The 20,180-nt window shown below is 38.0% G+C and overlaps 1 protein-coding gene across 1 annotated transcript; it reads right to left on the reverse strand.

Annotated features, from left to right (window-relative positions):
- Window positions 1-11,495: 11,495 nt before the first annotated feature.
- On the reverse strand, window positions 11,496-19,941 carry zgc:92907 (uncharacterized protein LOC436733 homolog). Its single transcript, XM_037675778.1, has 4 exons — window positions 19,706-19,941; window positions 19,480-19,642; window positions 12,102-12,240; window positions 11,496-11,997 (listed from the first exon to the last, which is right to left on the reverse strand). Exons 1-4 carry the CDS (start codon window positions 19,784-19,786, stop codon window positions 11,886-11,888), a joined length of 495 nt encoding a protein of 164 aa, XP_037531706.1. The 5' UTR covers window positions 19,787-19,941; the 3' UTR covers window positions 11,496-11,885.
- Window positions 19,942-20,180: the final 239 nt, after the last annotated feature.

Below are 20,180 nucleotides of genomic sequence, written 5' to 3' on the forward strand. Positions count from 1 at the left end.
GAAAGCTTCCCGGAGCCGAGCTGACAACGCCAGTAACAATGTGACCAATCAGAGCGCAGGGGGCGGAGCTAACTGCCCGAGGGCTAAAGCTAAATGCTAATGTGCGTCTGTGGGCAGAGAAAAACAACATGTATGGCAAGCCGGTTTATTATATAATAAGAGAACTGCTCCCAGTGTTTAGATAACTGCAATCTAAAACCCTAAACTTAATGAATGCAGTATTTTTTTATTGTAATTCTGGAAATATTTATGCCTTATAAAATATTAATTTCAGCATTTATATATGGATAGCTTGTCCTGAGCCTGGTTCTGCTAAAGGTTTCTTCCTCATGAGTCAGTTTTTCCTTTCCACTGTTGCCTTCGTGCTTGCTCAATTTGAGAGTTCTGCGATGGAGTTAAATTCAAAGCGGTCTGCTCCTCAGATAAATAGTGTTATTTTTATATTTATGAATGTTTCTGTTCAGTGCCCTGAGACTTCTGTTGTAATTTGGCACATATAAATTAAATTGAATAGTTGAGTTTTTGTCTTCTCTTTACACTAGTTCATCCATAAAATGAGTACATTTTTATTAGACTATAATGCTATTAAGAAAATACTTTATTGATATTGATTATACAATTTCAACTAGCTGGTAGAACCCTACTCTTAGTAACCGACTTTACAGTACTTAAAGTACTAAAGTAGAGTAATTCGAGTTCATTAACAATTGTTATAATAATATGGTGTGTTGAACTAGTATTTCCAAATATAAAACAACAAAATACCACGTTATTTGAATTATTCAGTCTAATAAGTTTGGACATTAAAATAATACAAACAAACACATTTAACTAGTAAAACCATCATTAGAAATATCCAGTATTCATAATATAACAAGTTAAAAATCTATTTCAGACACCAGTAATTGGATAATTAGCCAGAATGTAAATTCTGTCTCCAACTGTCTACAAAAATATTTAGGATATCTCAAGAACTTAATGGAATACCCTTTTTTAATCAATAAACAGGTAAAATTGAAATAACTGTGAATATAAAAATGTGACACACACACATATACATATATATATATATATATATATATATATATATATATATATATCTATATATAGATATATATATATATATATATATATGTATGTGTGTGTGTGTGTGTGTGTGTGTGTGTGTGTGCGTGTATAGGTCTACAGTTGAAAATCTAATATAAAAAGGAAAATCTCCATTCGTCTAAGGAATATTGATGGAGATTTTGTAAATGTTGATTGCGGATAGGGGAAAAAAAGCCCTTCTGAATTTGTAAAATGTTCTTTTTAATTGAGAAATGAATTATAGATATCTGAAAAATGTATCCAGACAAGCCAATAAATATTTATATTGCCACTTTTAAAGATTATTTTTTACAAAATATTACTATTACTTGTAATTTACTGAACATTTTTTCCCCTTATACATTATTTATCATGGAAACTTTTACATATATTTTACTCATTGTAATGCTATTTCACAGTCTTATTTTCAAATATGACTATTAAAAACCATTATTTTAACTTAAAGGAATGCTATAAAGACACCTAAAAAGTAGATGTGCGGTTTTATTATATGTTACAACAACCTGCCTTAATGTGTCATATTGTATGGTCAAAACAACCGTAAGAGTTTCATAACTACTATATAAAGACATAAAACAGCCTATAAATCAGGAGTGTCCAGTCCAGGTCATTCAGGGCCAATGTCAACCAGGATTTGGAGGCTTCTCTGCTCCAACACATCTGGTTTGAATCAATAAGTGTTTAACAGGCTTTTGCAGAACCTTCAAAGTAATTCAACCGTGTGTTGGAGCAAGGAAACAAGTAAAACATGCTGCAAAGTGTCACTCGAGGACCAGGATTGGACACCCCTGCTATAAATGTAAAATAAGAAAAAGAATAGGACTTGAAAATGAAAATATAGCACAATTTTAACTTTAAGGAAGAACAGAGTAGCCTCAAAAAATAAAATACAGCTGATAGCAGGTGAAAACACTTTACTTAAGGTGTGGGGAAATGATTCCAGTTCGAAGTCATGGTTTTAAAAACAGGAAAAAACATCAAGCAAAGACCAGACACAGGACATGAGAGGTGCGTCATCCTTTAGATGATTGTCTATATATAACATTTTCAGCTCAGACTTCTTTAGGACTCAGTTTGCTGCTGCTAAAATACAAATTATAGTAATTTCTGACAAATTGTATTTGATGTTTTTTTTTATTTTTTTTATAGAAAACATGTCCATTCAACAGGCTGATGTTGAAGTGTCCATAAAATAAAATCAAAAGTGTTTCTTGGCTATAAGTTGCTGATCTGTTGAGGTTTTTTTTAACGCTTCAGTGATTCATAGGTCAGCGTTAAAAGAATTAACAAATGAGACACATTCCTCAGAAAATGTGCTGAACCAAAGAAATGTTTTTTAATCAGCCAAAAATCTAAAAACAGTCTTTAAAAGACTGGGACGGAGAATTACTCCATGTTAAAAGAAATAAAAAAGTCTGACTGCAAGGAAGTATAAAACACAAAGAAAAGGCAGTTTAAAACTTTTGCTCAGTACTGTATGTACAGTAGTACACAAATATATGTAAATGCATCCAAACAACAGGGATTTAGAGGAAAACAAAACAGGAAGTAAAAGCAACACACATTTGTATTTCTATCTTTATTAGGACCACATTTTGACTTCCATTCATTTCTGTAGCCTAACCCAACCCCAAAATGGTGTTCCACCAGGACCAGGCTTTGGTCCCCAGAAAGACTAGTGATGTATACTAGAAAAGGTAGTTAAAAGCTAACTTAAGAAACACACACGAAACTGCTTTGAAACAACCAGAATGTGCAACAGCATCAATCTTCAGGTGGTTTGTCTGCTAAAAATCAGTGCCATGTACAATTATTTTCCTTCTATTTGCACTCTTCTAAAAATATATATATATTTAACAGATATAATAATAATAATAATATATTAATCTTAAACCTGATCCTGAAACCAGGAAGTTGAATTTATTTTAGTAAATGACAGAGCATTAAAAAAGCAGAATGGAAACCCAGAATCAGAACAAACAGTTTCAATATTGTTACGAGTGATGAGCTAAAAGTCCAGGCAGATTTTTAAATAATCTTCACCCTCTGTCTCAAAGAAGATGGGGATTATTAAGGATTATTAAATGCCCACCAACATTACTCTTATGTAACTTATTGGTTCATTGAAACAAACGCTCCCGTTTTACAAGATTCCTAAAATCCTCCTCTTTAACTATACCTGAATGGTTGCATTACTTTAGTGCCTGCTCTTAAAATAATCCCCACTAACTTTTAAAGTCAACCAGATTCAAGGTAGTAGCTGAGAGTCATCCCCGTCACAGACTGCGAGTGCCAACAGATCACGTGAGGTCTTTGGCAAACAGTGTGTGCTCCTTTAGTTTTCTTTATGTGGCTCAGATGGCTCTCTTGTAGGTTTGTGTAAATCATGAATTTGGAGGAAAGTTATTTCTAGATGTTTACGCTGGACGCAGACATGCAGATGTTTCTGTATTTACTCCATTAACTGCAGCACACTTTTATAAACACTGAAAGAGGCCGATAAAATAATGTCAGTACCATCTGTGGGCCGAGGTCACAAAAAGTAAAAACACAAGATCTTGCGTATTTTTCCATGATACAAACTGTAACATTCTTGGAGGCCTGTTTCTTAATCTCTAAATGTCACCAGTTTCCAACAAAGGTCTTTTTGTTGAGGTATTTTCAGCCTGCAAGTCCAGGCTGTGGTCACATTAACCCTTCTTCATGTAAACACATGAAAACAGCTGCTTTCAGTTATGGTGTGGGTCAGTATCAGTAAACTGACTGTTGTCAGGAGTTTCACCGACAACATGCCGTGAAACTGTGGGTCCTTGTTCTGCGCAGGCACCGACAAGCACTTCAGAGAACCAAGAGCTGCGAGCTGGAAACTGTTGAAGAATGAATGGATTAAACTGTTAAAACAAGCACATAAACTAAAACTGGCTAAATTAAAAGCTGAAATTAGTAAAAAAAAAAAAAAAAAACTTTAAATGAGGAACAACGTGGCAAACAAAATGAGCAAAACTTCAGCTAACAGCTAGAGTTTGCACAACCATAACTAAAAGGTAAAACTAGGAAAATTGTAGCTGAATGCAAAAATCAGTAAAACAACAGTTAAAGCAAAATTAATGAACAGTAACTTGAATCTACATGTTGGACAACAATAACTAAACATTAGATGACACAAATTCACAGCTAAAGACTAAATTGAACAAAACTAGCTTAAAGCTAAAATGAGCTAAACAGAAGCAAAAAGCTTAAATTACAATAATTATTGGTGAACGCTACAATCAGTAGATAAAAACTAAATGCAACAAACCTCTAGCTTTATGCTAAAGTTAGTGGAACATTATCAAAAGCTCAGATTAACTAAACTTTTGCTAAAATCTACATATCGTTAAACTGCTGCTAAAAGCCTAAACTAGCCAAACTGTAAGTAAAGTCTAAAATCAGGAAAACAGTAGCTAAATGCTAAAGTTTACACAACAGTAGCTAAAATCTACATGTAGCAAAACTGTAGCTAAAAGTTAAGTCACAAAAAATAGCTACACTGTAGTTTAAAAAGTAGCTAAATGCAAAATGCAGCTAAATCAACACTAAAAACTGCATGCTAAAACAATAGCTTAAAGTAAATTATGCAAAATCACAGCTCAATGTAGCAAAACCAAAGTCAAAAGCTCAAATGAGCTAAATTATCAAGCTTAAATTAGGATTAAAAAAAGGAGCAAAATGCTCTAATTAACAAAACCATAGCTAAAATAAACAAAGCTAAATTTAGCTAAACCAAACTGTGAACCAGCCTTCATGAGATAAGTCGACTTCTTACATGAACCTCAGCCAACAACTCCATTAGCTTCTAAGAAAACTATTAAAACGTTGACATGAAACAGCATGCTGTTAACGTGCTGCTTTGAAAAAGTTGGAACTGTATCTTCAGCTGCTAAAAAGATTTCTTGTTCCGATGGTTATAGTTCAGATAGAGGATTATGAGCCAGTAAAGGTATGATACTTGATTAAACAGCCAACACTTAAGCTTTACTGGAGTCAATTCCTTCCAAAGTGAACAGAAGAAAAAAAATATATATATATCAGTGAATTAAACCTTACAAGGAGCTAATTATTTATTCATGTTTTATCTTGATAAGCATAACCACTAAGGTTCTTCTCTTTGTGTGACTGCATAACGAGGCTACGTTGACCCAGTTTATGAAGAGCAGGGTGTTTGAAACTAATAGAAATCTGGATGTTTAATGTGTTCAGATCAAACTGTTCTCTCAGCTCTCGAGTCGAAACCTTCGTATCAATCATCTGCACCAACTGTCCTCTCTTATGATAAACAGATATGCTCATCTGCTACAAAGAGAGTGATTCAATCTTTATTTTGAATTTATTTATAACGAACATGAGCGTGCACAAAACAGAAGAAATTCTTAGTGTCATTTATGTAAAATAAAAATATTGCATTTGTATTTTCACCATTGATTCAGATTTAGTTATCTGTTTGGGAAACTTGTAGAAACCATTTCGTGTTTTCTAGTTCAAGTAATTAGGTGCATCAATTTAAAGTCATCGGTTTAAAATGTCTAATTTTTAAAGGTTTTCTCAACTAAACTAAACATTTATGGTCTTTAAAAGGTTTGGGATGTGATTCTTCTCGCTCAGTGAGTAAATATATTCATAAACACGATGAACGCAGCAGTTTATACTACCTGGTTTTACTGTCAGTCTTATCTGTTTTATGCAAAGTCCAACACAAACGTCGCGTTAATTCAATGATCACGTCGTTCAGACTTAAGATCGGTTTGCACAAAGAGAACAGAAAGATTAGTCATGTGTCCACTTCTCTTTTGTAGGGAAACACAATCACTTTCTACTGTCAGAGATCAGCTTTTATATTTGTGACTTTTTATAATCGTTCACCTGTTCAGGTTTTGTGCTTTTTGTGCCATTTCGATAATTCACACATGAAAACATGCAGCTCATTCAGGACATTCCTGCGATGACTTTTGGTATTTGTGCAATTTTTTGAAAAAATGAACTGAGCCCTCTTCACAACTTTACTGCTCACTTCAGCTTTTGTTCAGCTTCTTTGTGCTAATTTCAGCTTCCTGTAGCTCCCTTCAGGGCGGCACGGTGGTGCAGTCGGTAGAACTGCCGGCTTTCGGCAAGAGGGTCGCTGGAACGAATCCCGGCTGGGGGTCTTTCTGGGTGGTGGTGTTCTCTCCGTGCATGTGTGGGTACACTGGTTTCCTCCCACAGACCAAAAACATGCACGTTTGGCTAATTGGTAAATTGTCTCGAGTGAGAGAGTGAATGGTTGTTTGTCTCTATGTGTCCCTGTGATGGACTGGAGACCTGTCCAGGGTGTCCCCCCCACCTCTTGCACAGTGATTGCTGGACATGGGCACCAGTGACCCCCATGACCCAAAAAGGAAGAAGCAGGTAAAGATAATGGATGGATGGATGGATGGATGGATGGATGGATGGATGGCTACTTTCAGCTTCTGCTCAAATCAGCTTTTTTTCTGCTAACTCTTTTTCCAATGTCTGCCTTTTGTGTTTCTTTCTAACCATTTCAACTTTTTATGCTCCTTTCAGTTCTTTCTGCTAATTTCAGCATTTTGTTTAATCCGTTTAGCCGCTCTCTGCCTATTTCAGCTTTTCCAACACATTTCTGTCGTTCTAATGCTTTCCAATTTTATCTTCTTGCTTTCAGCAAATGCAAGCTGTTCAGTTTCAACTTGCATGAATAGTTTAATGACGACACCTTTTCAGCCTGGTTTCAGCTTCTTCAGAACTTTCAGCAAAAATCATCCAGCAACACGCATTCACGCTACATTTTCACAGAAAATGTAATTTCTCTGGAAACGTTGCCCTTCTGTTGGGGCTAAACGTGCTAAAGATTCAGAACAGGGTGGCTGAGGTTCTCAATCTATTGTTGGGAACCTGGACTGTTACTGGGACAAAAGGTTTCCCTTTCATGTCCTTGCTCGCCCCCTCAGCCAGAGGACACGACCTGAACAGATTACTCCAAGAGCAAGTTTGTATTTATTTGACAAAGACGGCACCTAAAACTTTGTTGCATGTCAGAACAATGTTCCCGTTGCTCGAACTAAAGGCGAATTTGCAAACTTAGTCCTTGGTTAGGATAATAAAACTAAAATCCATGATGAAACTGGATGCTCCACACATACAGGCCATTAAACCAGCACAGCTAAGGACAGGAGACAAACAGGGGAATAAATTATTGCCCCAGCTGGTGTAAAACAGCGTCCACAGATTTGTTTCTCCTGAAAGTTAAAAACTGTTTTATTGATGTTGGCAAACTGTTCCAAATCAAGGAGTTCAAAATAAAAAAGTATTTTTTTAAATTAATTTTATTTATTTATTTTTTTTAGCAGAAGGTGACGTAATCACTCAGGAGTGGGGGGACACTTGTGCCCATCTTTACTGGAATAACTATGGAAGTCATAATGAGAGCTGGAAACACTCAACACACAAAAAGGAAAAGCTTTCACGAGTTTTAGACAAAGGTCGTTTTATGTTGAGAAAAAAACTGTCAAACTTCGAAAACGCGGCAAATTCACGCGATAATACAAGACGTCAGAGTATTTGTTGTGACCGACTCTCAGCTACTACCACATCAACTGTTAGCTCTTTACTGACTGAGTTATAGTCGCTTTTGTGTTGAATAATGTGGATTATCTGTGGCAGCCATCTTGAATTGAGTCCAAACGTTCATCAGTCGTAGATGAACATTCACCTTTTCCCTGAAAGTTTCATCAAAATCATCAGTGGGTCATGAGATATTTTGCTAACAGAGAAACAGAGTTGACTCCAAAAAGCTAACAGCATTCTAAACAAACATCTGTACTCAAAATGTATGTGGATATCAGTCTCAGCTACTACTAAGCCCAATTTTAGCTCAGTATTTGTTTTATTGCGAAAACTTTAGCCACTTTTTTTTTTTTTAAGTCAGATGGCTGTAGCGGCCATCTTGAATTAGGTGGACTCAAAATTAACCAGCTGTAGATGTACACCCTATGATTCCTTTCTGAAAGTTTTAACATTAGTCCAGTGGCTTATGAAATATTTTACTAACAGACACACAAGTTGTGATGTTGCCCAAATTGTCAACAGAAATATTTTTTTGTTAAGTTTATTTCTTTGTCCTGTTCAGAGTCAATCTGATCTCTGGTTGCTGAGACGACAGCGCTCACCACTTCACCACAGCGCCGTCATACATTTCACTATGTAAATTAAATTTGACTGAGATTAAAAAAAGGGGCTAAATATTAAGTGCTGAAACAGGATTTGGTCTGTGAAACTTATGGTAGTGGGAATTAAAAAAATGTGTTTTTGGTGTCTTGTCAAACACACACAAATGTAGGTTTTTATTTAGTTTTTGTTCCGAAAAAAGGTATAAGCTCAATCATCCAGGTAAATAAATCACAAAAAAAAGTTAAATCAACTTATCCAGATGACATGATTTAACTTTACATTAACTCCCATATTAAAAACGTTACTAGAGCTGCCTTCTTTCACCTGCGTGATATCACTAAAATTAGAAACATCTAAAAATGATGCAGAAAAACTGGTTCATGCATTTGTCACGTCTAAACTGGACTATTGCAATGGTTTGTTATCTGGATGTCCAAATACTTCTTTAAAACGTCTTCAGCTGATCGAAAAGAGTCTTAACTGGAGTTAGTAGGACAGATCATATTTCTCCAGCTTTAGCTTCTCTCCACTGGCTCCCTGTCAAATCCAGAATTTAATTCAAAATCTTACTTCTAACCTACAAAGCCCTCAACAACCTAGCTCCATCTTATATTCGAGATCTTATTGTCCTAAATTTTCCTAACAGAGCACTTTGCTCTCAGACTGCAGGCTTACTTGCGGTTCCTAGAGTTTCCAAAAGCAGAAAAGGAGGAAGATATTTCAGTTATCACGCTCCTCTCTTGTGGAAACAACTTCCAGTTTCTGTCCGTGAGGCTGACACATTGTCCAGTTTAAAGACTGGTCTTAAGACTTTCCTTTTTGCTAAATCCTATAGTTAGGGTTGGCTTGTTATGTTGCTATAGGTTTAGACTACTAGACGACAAATTGACCCAATTTCTTAAAATGAATTGGTAAAATTGAAGAGTTTTCATTTGATATTATTTCTATCTTTACATGTGATTCTCGACCTGCCATTGTGTATCTGTTCCTCCTTCCTGTTCCTCTCAAACCCAGCTGGTTGAAGCAGATGACCGCTTGTCCCGAGCATGGTTCTGCTAAAGGTTTCTACCTCATGAGGGATTTTTTCTTCCCACTGTCGCCTTCATGCTTGCTCAGGATGAGAGTCAGCGATGAAGTTAAACTCGAATCAGTCTGTTCCTCAGATAATTAATGTTAACTTACTTTTTATATATATGAATGTTTCTGTACAGTGACCTGAGATGACTTCTGTTGACTTGGCGCTATATACCGTAAATAAACTCGATTGAATTGAACCTTTTTTGTGGTTTAGTTTTTGTTCTCCTCACCATGTGCCAACAATTCAGCTCACTCGGCTGAAGGAAGCTGCGTGTCCCAACGTCGCAGCGAATCGCTTCCACTTAACTGCAAATGAAATCAAACAGAAGGGACTTTCCTGAGCAAGAAATCCGTCAGTCTCCCGCTTCATTCCTGTTGTCAAACATTTCTAAGAGTTTTATCAACTAACCACTGGTGAAACAGGTTTTCAGTCTGCTGTCAGACACATTCCCCTCCGTTGATTTACGTTGTCAGATGAAATGTTTATTGGATTTAGTGGATAAATAAAACCTGTTGAGACAATACACACTGGTTAAAGAGCCGAAATGGCGTGCGTGCTGCTTTTCACACACTTCCTGTTTCAGAAATCCGTGAAGAAACTCTAAACCGTAAGAAATGAGTAGTCAGCAGTGTTGTATCAACATCAGCACCATGGAAATGATGACTGTACTGATTACAGTCACAAAAAGCTGCCGCTTCTCATTTGAACCAAAATTATTTTATAGGCGAGCTTTGTTTTGGATTAACAAAATGAAAAGCTGTATTTTATATTAAGGTAAATAAAGAAAAATAATAATATAGCAAAAGAAAAAAAACAGTTTTTCTGTCTGAATTCTAGTTGAAAAGTTGTCCCATATTTGTTCAGGACTGGGGGAAGATGAAGTTCTCTGCCTGGACTGCAAGGACAAACATAATCAACCCGCAAGGTTACGCATTTAAACATCATCCCACCCTTGTGGCACAGATCGGAACAACTTGCCACAAGTTTTATCTTCCCCAAACACACTTTTTTTTTTTTTAAATTACAAGCAAAACCTTTGCCTTTATGTTTAGAAAGCTGCACGGTGTAGCTCAGATTTACCCAAAGGTCATTTTATAATTGATACAATTCAGAGAACCGTGGTGCTTCGTTAGACTTGTCCTGTTCTACATCTTGACCTGTAGTGAAAGATCAGTGTACAACGCAGGGGTTACGCAATGAAACAAACAAATCACCTCGGTAGTAAAATGCAAAATACCAGAACTCCCAGCAGAGATTTGCCTCAGTGCAGATGTTCAGAGGTGAGAGCTCCAGAAGACACCACTGGACTCAAACATACAGCAAACAAATAAATCTTACAAGACGCACAAATGAAACATGACAAAACTGACAAGGTGCTATAAAAGTACGCAGTCTGGGATGATAAGTTAAAACTCCTGTAGGAGATAAATTATGTAAAAACTAGGCCAGAACCAGTCTAACTGACTGGCACTTTCACAACATGCAACGAAGGCCATAAAAAGCTACATGAGCTGTACAGACAAAATAAGTCCTTATGAGAATTTTTTAAAATATTGAGTTATTTTCAAATTCTCCAGCTCTAAAGCGTCAACGTGATATGCATGTTGAAGTTTAGCAATCTGGCCTGGAAACAAGCCAGTTTTGTTTATGAGAGTACTGGTTAGAAGTTTTACTGGTCTGTCAGAGCTGCTGCCTTACATAGAGAAGGTCGCAGGATCACCAGTCAGCCTAACATGCATGTTTTTGGTCTGTGGGAGGAAACCCACACATGCGTGGAAAGAACATGCTAATTCCACACAGAAATGTGCCAGATCGGGATTTGATCCTGCAACCTTCTCGCTGAGAGGCAACATTACTACCAACTGTGCCACCATGCCATCCATGATCAAGAATTAAGGCCTTATATGTGAAAATGGAAATACCTAAACTTCACAACGACGCCAAACAATCCAAGGGATTTCAGGCACATCAGCAGACAGAGATAAATTGTTTGTTTCAAAGATACTTATACGGCTAAAAGACAAAATGATTATTTCTGAAATCATACTTCATAGAAAACTTTAATTTAAAAGGTACATTAGGAAGATGATTTCCTGTTTTAGTAAACAAAATTGCTAGATGGTGACTTCATAATCTCAAACATGAACAAATCTCAAATTAAATCCATATTTTCATTTATTTTTCTCCGTGCTTATTGCTTTTACCACCTCTAGTCACATATTTATAATAAAAGGAGGTTGAATTATTTAAATGATCCTGTAACCTGAGCTTTACATGGACGAGCTAGTTTTATAATCAGTTAATTGTTGTTTGACACAAAGCCATCAGTTTCAATTGTATAAATCTAAAATTAATATCTAAATGACAGAGATACACAGTAATCTGAAGTTAGACACTTTCTTGTGTAAAAATACAACACTCTGCAGAGTCAGCAGTCAATTCATTATATTATTTTTACACTTAAGAGTAACAAACAATCAGCAGGCTCGAGGGACGAGTCTCACTTCACCCCGAGAGCTTTGTCTAAAAAGTTTGCAAAGTTCTTTGGTTGTCCAGGCGGGAAGGGCTGCAGCACAGAGAGGTCCATGTTCCTGAGTGTTTCTGTCAGGGTGCTGAACCATTCCAGGAGAGAACAGTAAAGTAAAAACAGTTATTGTAGTTTTGTTGCTCGGCGTCACACGAGTGAAACCTGAACGAGGCTGTGAGACGATCATACCTGCACGTGCAGTACAGCAGGTGGTTGTCCGTGCGCAGCTGCCGGGCCAGCTCCAGTTGGTGGTTGTTCATCAGTTTGTCATTGACGACAACCAGCAGAGGTTTGCCGGCGCCAAGAGCCTCTAGACAACTTCCTGCTCCTGAAGAAGAAAAACAACAACAACAACAAAAAAAAAAACAGTATGTATAAAAGGTGTCCATTTAAAAGATAACAAATGTGCCGATATTAAATATATATGAAAGTTTTTATTTTCACTGAGTTTTAAAACAAACTCAAGTAATGAGATCGTTTTTTATAGACAGTATCATAAACAAAGGAAAACATTATTTCAGCAACGTTTGGAAACTGACCTCAATAATATATCTGTTTTAAAAGGTACTTCAGAAAGTGTTCACGTCTGGGCATTTTGCAACATGTTTTTAAAAAATTCAGAGAGAATTTAGAGACTAAAAAAATATAGTGTTTGACTCTGAACGTTATCGAGTAAAGTACCACTGCTGCACCGATACTTGAACTACCGGTATTTTCTTCCTTTTTATGGTTTTTGAATGTTTTTTCTTTTAGTTCATCTTGTTTATTCAGGCTGATGTTTAATATACCATATTATATATTACATTGGTCGAAGACCACGAGGAGGGAAACGTGTCAGGAGACAGAGGGAGAAGAGGAAAGTGAAGAATGTAGGACTGAGGGTTGCAACTCTAAATGTGGGGACAACGACAGGCAAAGGTAGAGAGCTGGCTGACATGATGCAGAGAAGGAAGGTAGATGTTTTATGTGTCCAAGAGACCAAGTGGAAGGGCAGCAAGGCTCGTCGCATTGGAGCAGGGTTCAAACTGTTTTACCATGGTGTGGATCGAAAGAGAAATGGAGTAGGGGTGGTCCTGAAGGAGGAGTTGGCAAAGAATGTAGTAGAGGTGAAGAGAGTGTCAGATAGGGTGATGTGCCTGAAGGTAGAAGTAGAAGGTCTGATGCTAAACATCCGTCAGTGGTTATGCTCCACAGGTTGGATGTGATGAGGAGGAGAAAGATACATTTTGGAAAGATCTGGATGAAGTGATAGAGTGTATTCCCAGGGAGGAGAGAGTGATGATCGGAACAGACCTGAATGGACATGTTGGTGAAGGAAACAGAGGGGATGAGGAAGTGATGGGTAGGTTTGGTGTCAAGGAAAGAAACCAAGAAGGACAGATGGTGGTGAATTTTGCCAAGAGAATGGAAATGGCTATAGTCAGTACCTATTTCCAAAAGAGGGAGGAACATAAAGTGACCTATAAGAGTGGAGGAAGGAGTACGCAGGTCGACTACATTCTGTGTAGAAGAGGAAACCTGAGGGAGATTGGAGACTGTAAGGTTGTGGCAGGGGAGAGCGTGACCAGACAGTATCAGATGGTTGTGTGTAAAATGACTGTTGTGAAGAAGAGAAAAAGAGTAAAATCAGAGAAGAAGACCAAATGGTGGAAGATGAAAAAGGAAGAATGTTGTGAGAAATTCAGAGAAGAGCTGTTAAAGGCTCTGGGTTGTAAGAAAGCTTCCAAATTACTGGGCTACTACAGCAACGGTAATTAGAGAGACAGGTATGAAGGTACTTGGAGTGTCATCTGGACAGAGAATGGATGGTAAGGAAACCTGGTAGTGGAATAATGAAGTGCAGGACGCCGTTCAAAGAAAGAGATTAGCCAAGAAGAAATAAGACAGTGAGAGGACTGGAGAAGAGACAGGAATATAAGGAGATGGGATATAGAGCAAAGAGAGAAGTAGCTAAGGCAAAGCAGAGGGCGTACGATGAATTGTATGGGAGACTGCACACTAAAGAAGGCAAAAAGGACTTGTACTGATTGGCAAGACAGAGGGATCAGGCTGGAAAGGATGTGCAGCAGGTTAGGCTTATTAAAGATAGGAATGGTAATGTTCTATCAAGTGAGGAGAGTGTGACGGGAAGATGGAAGGGATACTTTGAGGAGCTAATGAATGAAGAGAATGGAAGAGAAAGAAGAGTAGAGGTCATAGAAACTGTGGACCAGGAAGAGGGAAAGATTAGTGAGGGTGAAGTCCGGAAATCTCTGAAAAGAATGAAGAAGGGGAAGGCAGTAGGACCTGATGACATACCAGTGGAGGTTTGGAAATGTCTTGGAGAGATGGCAGTGAGATTTTTGAGTCAAATATTAAATGGCATATTTGACGGTGAGAAAATGCCTCAGGAATGGAGAAGAAGTGTGCTGGTGCCCATTTTTAAGAACAAGGGTGATGTACAGAGTTGTAGCAACTACAGGGGAATTAAGTTGATGAGCCACACGATGAAGATCTGGGAGAGAGTTGTGGAAGCAAGATTTAGACGAGAGGTGACTATCTGTGAGCAGCAGTATGGTTTCATGCCAAGAAAGAGCACCACAGATGCCATCTTTGCTTTGAGAATGCTGATGGAGAAGTACAGAGAGGGTCAGAAAGAACTCCATTGTGTCTTTGTGGATTTAGAAAAAGCATATGACAGAGTGCCGAGGGAGGAGGTGTGGTATTGCATGAGGAAATCTGGAGTGGCAGAAACGTATGTTAGACTGGTACAGGACATGTATGAGGACAGCAGGACAGTGGTGAGATGTGCTGTAGGAGTGACAGATAGCTTCAAGGTGGAGGTGGGATTGCATCATGGATCAGCTCTGAGCCCCTTCTTGTTTGCTCTGGTGATGGACCGACTAACAGATGAGGTCAGGCAAGAATCCCCATGGACTATGATGTTTGCAGATGATACTGTGATCTGTGGTGAGAACAGGGAACAGGTGGAAGAGAACTTGGAGAGGTGGAGGTATGCACTTGAAAGAAGAGGAATGAAAGTCAACTGTAGTAAGACGGAGTACATGTGTGTAAATGAGAGGGAGGAGGTGGAACAGTGAGGCTACAAGGAGCAGAGGTCACAAAGGTGCCGGACTTCAAGTTCTTGGGGTCCACTGTCCAGGAAAATGGGGAATGTGGTAAAGAAGTGAAAAAGAGAGTCCAGGCAGGATGGAGTGGATGGAAAAAAGTTTCAGGAGTGATTTGTGACAAAAAGGTGTCAGCAAAAGATCAAAGGAAAAGTTTACATGACAGAGATGAGACCAGCTATACTATATGGTCTGGAGACAGTGGCATTGACAAAAAGACAGGAGACAGAACTGGAAGTGGCAGAAATGAAGATGATGAGGTTCTCCTTAGGAGTGACAAGGCTGGATAAGATTAGGAATGAGATCATCAGAGGTACAGCACAAGTTGAATAACTGGGAGATAAAGTTAAGGAGGCCAGACTGAGATGGTTTGGACATGTCCAGAGGAGGGACCGTGGGTATATTGGTAGAAGGATGTTAGAAATGCAGCTGCCTGGAAAAAGATGAAGAGGAAGTCCAAAGAGAAGCTATATGGATGCAGTTAGAGAGGACAAGAAGGTAGTTGGAGTGAGGACAGAGGATACAGAGGACAGAGTGAGGTGGAGGAGGATGACTCGCTGTGGCGACCCCTGTAGAGGGAAAAGCCGAAAGAAGAAGATGATTATATATTACATTTTATATTATATACACGTTTGTTCTGGCTGCCATTTTATACACCATATTATATTACATTATTGTTTAGCGTATATCTTAGATCCTTATATACAGCTTTTTTTATACTTTACATTTTTGCAATTTTTAGATGTAACTGGGACCTTGAGTACACAATTTTGTTCCACCTCATGTACCACATGTGATGCAAATGACAATAAAGAACATTGAACCTTGTCTTTACAGGTTTTTTTTTGTGTTCATGTTTATATTTTCATGACCTGCATATCCTGTGTGTGTGTGTGTGTGTGTGTTGTGTGTAATGCATCATATATTGCTGTTTTCTCTTCCTGAAAGTTTACATAATTAAACTTGTCCTTTTTAAATTAACAGGTCTGTATTGTTTCTAAGGAAAACGAACAGAGACAGACATCAGTCTCACCAGGTGCAACAATTAAATGATTTGTGGTATTATGACCTTAAAATATGTGCTTTAATAAATCAATCTGATCAAATCACGGCCTTTTGTTCCTGTTTTACATGAATATCTGAGACACTAAGCTCACCAGCTTGTGCACCAGAAAACCATTTTTTATTACCAGCCACCATGAAAGGAAGATGATAACGTAATTATTAGTTTCAGTATTAATTTGTCTGTGTGTTAGCAAAATATTTCAAGAACCTGTGAATGGAATTTATTGAAACTCAAGAAGTAATTGTTAGATGTGCAACTTTTGGGAGTCAACCCAATTCTAGAAAATGGCCATAATTTAGTCATTTCTATAGATATTGAGCTAAACTTGAGGAATAAAAGCCGAGAGTCATCCCCAACACATCCGCCAAGCTCACACAATATGTCCTGCAAGGCTGCATACATATGCTATGCTCATATGTTATAGCACAGCTCTCATATGCTATAGCATATGAGCTATATGCTGGTATTATATGCATAATATGCTCATAGCATTCTTTATTTTCATGTCACTATTTTATGATCAATTATATGAGGTCATAAACTAATGCAACAATTTTTTTTAATTGAAGTTTAAGTCAAACTGCTCTGTTGTGTTTGTTTCCGTCTCTGCACTGCTCCCACATCTAGTCCAAACTCCTGGTCTGAACTTTATTAATATCTTTGTGGACTTAAAGGTCAAAGTTATGTTGGGCTTTAAACCAAACAGTAAGGGTTTGTGCAAACATAAAATAAAGTGTTTAGTGGTGCTGATTGCCAGAGGAAGTTACAGTGAGAGAAATCCCAGGAGCTCAACTCAAGTTTGAGAAAGAGAACCACTGACCCACTCAGAGAGTTCATGTCTCTTGACCTAATTTATCAAACAGCTGCAGATCCAGGCCTAGGGTAATCAGTCCAAACAATAAAATGCTAAGTACAAACTACTGGGCGTGTTTTTACTTTGCCAAGGTCTAAATGAAGACCGAAACCATCAGCTGCAAGAAAACTGATTTAGACCTTGGAAAAAAAATTGCAGCTGAACAAAAAGTCTTCTTGTTGTCTTGAGGTGTTGAAAGAAGAAAAGGCAATTAAAGGTCAATATTACAAACTGCAGAGCAGGAAAGTTAAGCTCTGAGGTTGTTTAAATGTTGATAGAAAAATCTCTAAAGCAGGGTGTCCAATCCTGGTCCTCGGGGGCCACCCTGCACGTTTTAGTGGTTTCCCTGCTCCAAGACACCGGATTCAATGGTTGAATTACCTCTTCATGTCCTGCAGAACCCTGCTTATCACCTATTGATTCAAATCAAGTGTGTTGGAGCAGAGAAATATCTATGGTGGCTCTCAAGGACCAGGATCGGACACCCTGCTCTAAAGGGATTTGTATTGAGCCCTATCCTTCTGTGGCTATCAAACTTTTCAACTGCTCCCCCTTTCTATAAGACAATAAAATTAATCCTGCACTATAATTAGCTCTTCAATGTTTCTGTCTGCACCTGACCTGTTTTGGACCTTAATTGTTGACATTTCTATACCTTTGTTATTTTTTTATATCTTGTGTGATTCCTTTGTAATGATACTCTGGCACAACAATTTCATGCGGGATCAATAAAGTTCTTATCTTATCCTCTACTCTTTGTAGACTTTCGACTGATCACCAGCAGTCATTGAATCTATAGATTACACAATCATCAATGAGCAAAGAAACAGGCCACATCCTCTCCACTAATAAAACAAGAGGTGGAAAGGGTGCAGACAGTGTTTTAAATTCCTGGACATCCACATTTCTGAGGACCTGAGCAAACTTCTTCTGAGTCCCCAGGTGGGACGACATGTAGAAGAGGCTGCTGGTGGCGTTCTTCTGGGCTACCATCAAGCGCATCCTCACATAATGCACACCAGAGTGGTTCGCAGGTGGCTCTGTAGAGTCCTCGGATCTGCTAAAAAACGATCTGCACTCCCTGCAAGAACCCTCCACCTTACATCACATCAGCAAAGCAAAAAACCTCACCAAAGACCCCTCTCATCCTGATCACGGTCTGTTTGAATTGTTCAGCACAATAAATAAGACAAAACATTTAAATAAATATGCTGGATTTGATGCTGTCGTTTTCACATCAGCACAATCAATATGAAAAAAGTATAACAACTCCTGCTGCTGCCATCTACACAAAATGTTTCCTTTTACTATTGATGTCATTTTCACATAACAGCTCCTAGCAAGGAATACACATAAAGACATGTACATCTACAGATATGGATAAATTAGTGTGCACCGTTACGTTAAAGAAAAAAAAAAAAAAGCCAGAAAATGAACAGGCCCCAAACAACACAATGACCATATTTGATTCTTTAAATAGGCAGACTGATTACACAACTGAAGACACCTGTGGTGCTGACTACAGTAACATGTCCCTATGGTCAAATTGTTTTCAAGCTTTTCTTGTGAAACTGTTTTTTTAATAGTCAAGGCCACATAAAAGCAATGTCTTGTTTTCACTGATTGACTTTTAGTAAAACAAATTCTTATCAATATCAGTTTCAAGTTATGTCAATGACCTCTCTTTTATTTCCATCTTTTACGGAAGGGGTGCAAACATATTTGTCTATGCATTTACTTTTGAAATTTTGTGAATGTTTTATATTCTGAGTCATTTTTCTTGTCCTTATACCAAATGCATACAATCCCGTATTTTCATGATAAAAGCTTTCAGATCCAAACAAAGTAGAAAGAATAATGAAGATGGAAAACCCTCAACTACTATTTGACAAAAATCATGTCATCCTAGTCAACACAGTTTTTCAATCCCACATCCGTGACGTCACTCGTTCAGCTACTTTCACCTCTGTAACATCGCTCACCTCCATTCATCCTTCTCTTCTAACAGTACTGCTATTCTGGATCACTCTTTGGTCACAACCCACCTAAATTACTGTAACTGTCCTTTTTTTTGGTTTACCTGCAAAATCCATACATAAACTCCAACTGGTCCAAAACGTTGCCGCTTGCATCACCTCCAGAACCTCTTCCACCAGTCATAAACATAAACACCTGTCCTGCAGCATCTTCTCTGGCTCCCCATTCAATAAAGCATTTCTTATAAAATCCTGCTCCCATCTGTAAAGCCATCAACAACCTCCAATGTTTAAACAGGCAACTCTTTGTCACACTACCTGTATTTAATTTGTGTTAAGTATGATGTTTATATTTTATTTAGTTAAAACAATTGTTTACTGCATTTTATATAGAATTTTATTGTACTGTGTCCTTGAATGATAAGAAATAAAATGTATTATGAAAAAAATAATAATGTTAATGTTTTCTATTCAGGTTATCAACACAAAAAAACTTGTTTTGTCTCTTAATCTGTATTCCAGCTTTAACAGCTGAGAAGAATGAGTTTTCCTTGTATTTACTCACCTGCATGGCTGATGACCAGGTCAGCCTGTCTCATGTCCTCTGCTATCGAGTCTTTGAACCGAAAAGCCTCCAGTCTGAGGAGAGCACAGCTGTCAGCAGCTGGAAGAGAAGCTCCTCTTCCGACCTGAAGAACCAAGCGCTCATACCCGCGGGTCTTCAACACCTGATGAGGACAAGCCTTTCAGTGAGGACAGCGTTTAGTGCTACGTCACCTGTCTTAACTCACCTGCAGGGCCTCAGCGGATGTGACGCGATCGATCAGCTCGTCGAAGCTCGTGGTCCCGACGGTAACAAACACCGTCTTCATGGCCGCTCTCTGAAACTCGTCAATTTTTAAGGTTCTTGTCAAAACAGTTCCGAATGTTTACTTACTACTCGCCATCCCGACAGGATATTATTCACTATTGGCCAGCCGGTTGCTTCCGGTTTCTTATATGACGTCACACACCCCGAAAATTCCGCAATGGCGCCACCTGCAGGCCAGGAGAAGTTCATGCAGCTGCTGGGTCATGGAAAAAATTATTTTCCCTCCGTTGAAATACACCACCGGTTAACCAACTGATAGTCTTCAAAAAATATGAAAAAAAAATATATTTTTTACAATTATTAAGAATGATTGATTAAATAATTAAAAGAAAATTATTTAATAACCTCTAAGATGCTATTCCTCCTTTGTTTGTACAGAGCTGTAACAACTACAG

This window comes from Nematolebias whitei, chromosome 4, assembly GCF_014905685.2.
Source record: "Nematolebias whitei isolate Nwh7 chromosome 4, NemWhi1, whole genome shotgun sequence".
In the NCBI taxonomy this organism is placed as follows: Eukaryota; Metazoa; Chordata; class Actinopteri; order Cyprinodontiformes; family Rivulidae; genus Nematolebias; species Nematolebias whitei.

Coding starts and splice junctions, on each gene's coding strand:
- zgc:92907 (XM_037675778.1), bottom strand. CDS start 19,786: ATGAAGACGGTGTTTGTTACCGTCGGGACCACGAGCTTCGACGAGCTG. Junction 12,241..19,479: donor CCTGGTCATCAGCCATGCAG/GTGAGTAAATAC, acceptor TTTCTTCTTCAG/GAGCAGGAAGTTGTCTAGAG. Junction 11,998..12,101: donor CTGCTGTACTGCACGTGCAG/GTATGATCGTCT, acceptor GGAATGGTTCAG/CACCCTGACAGAAACACTCA.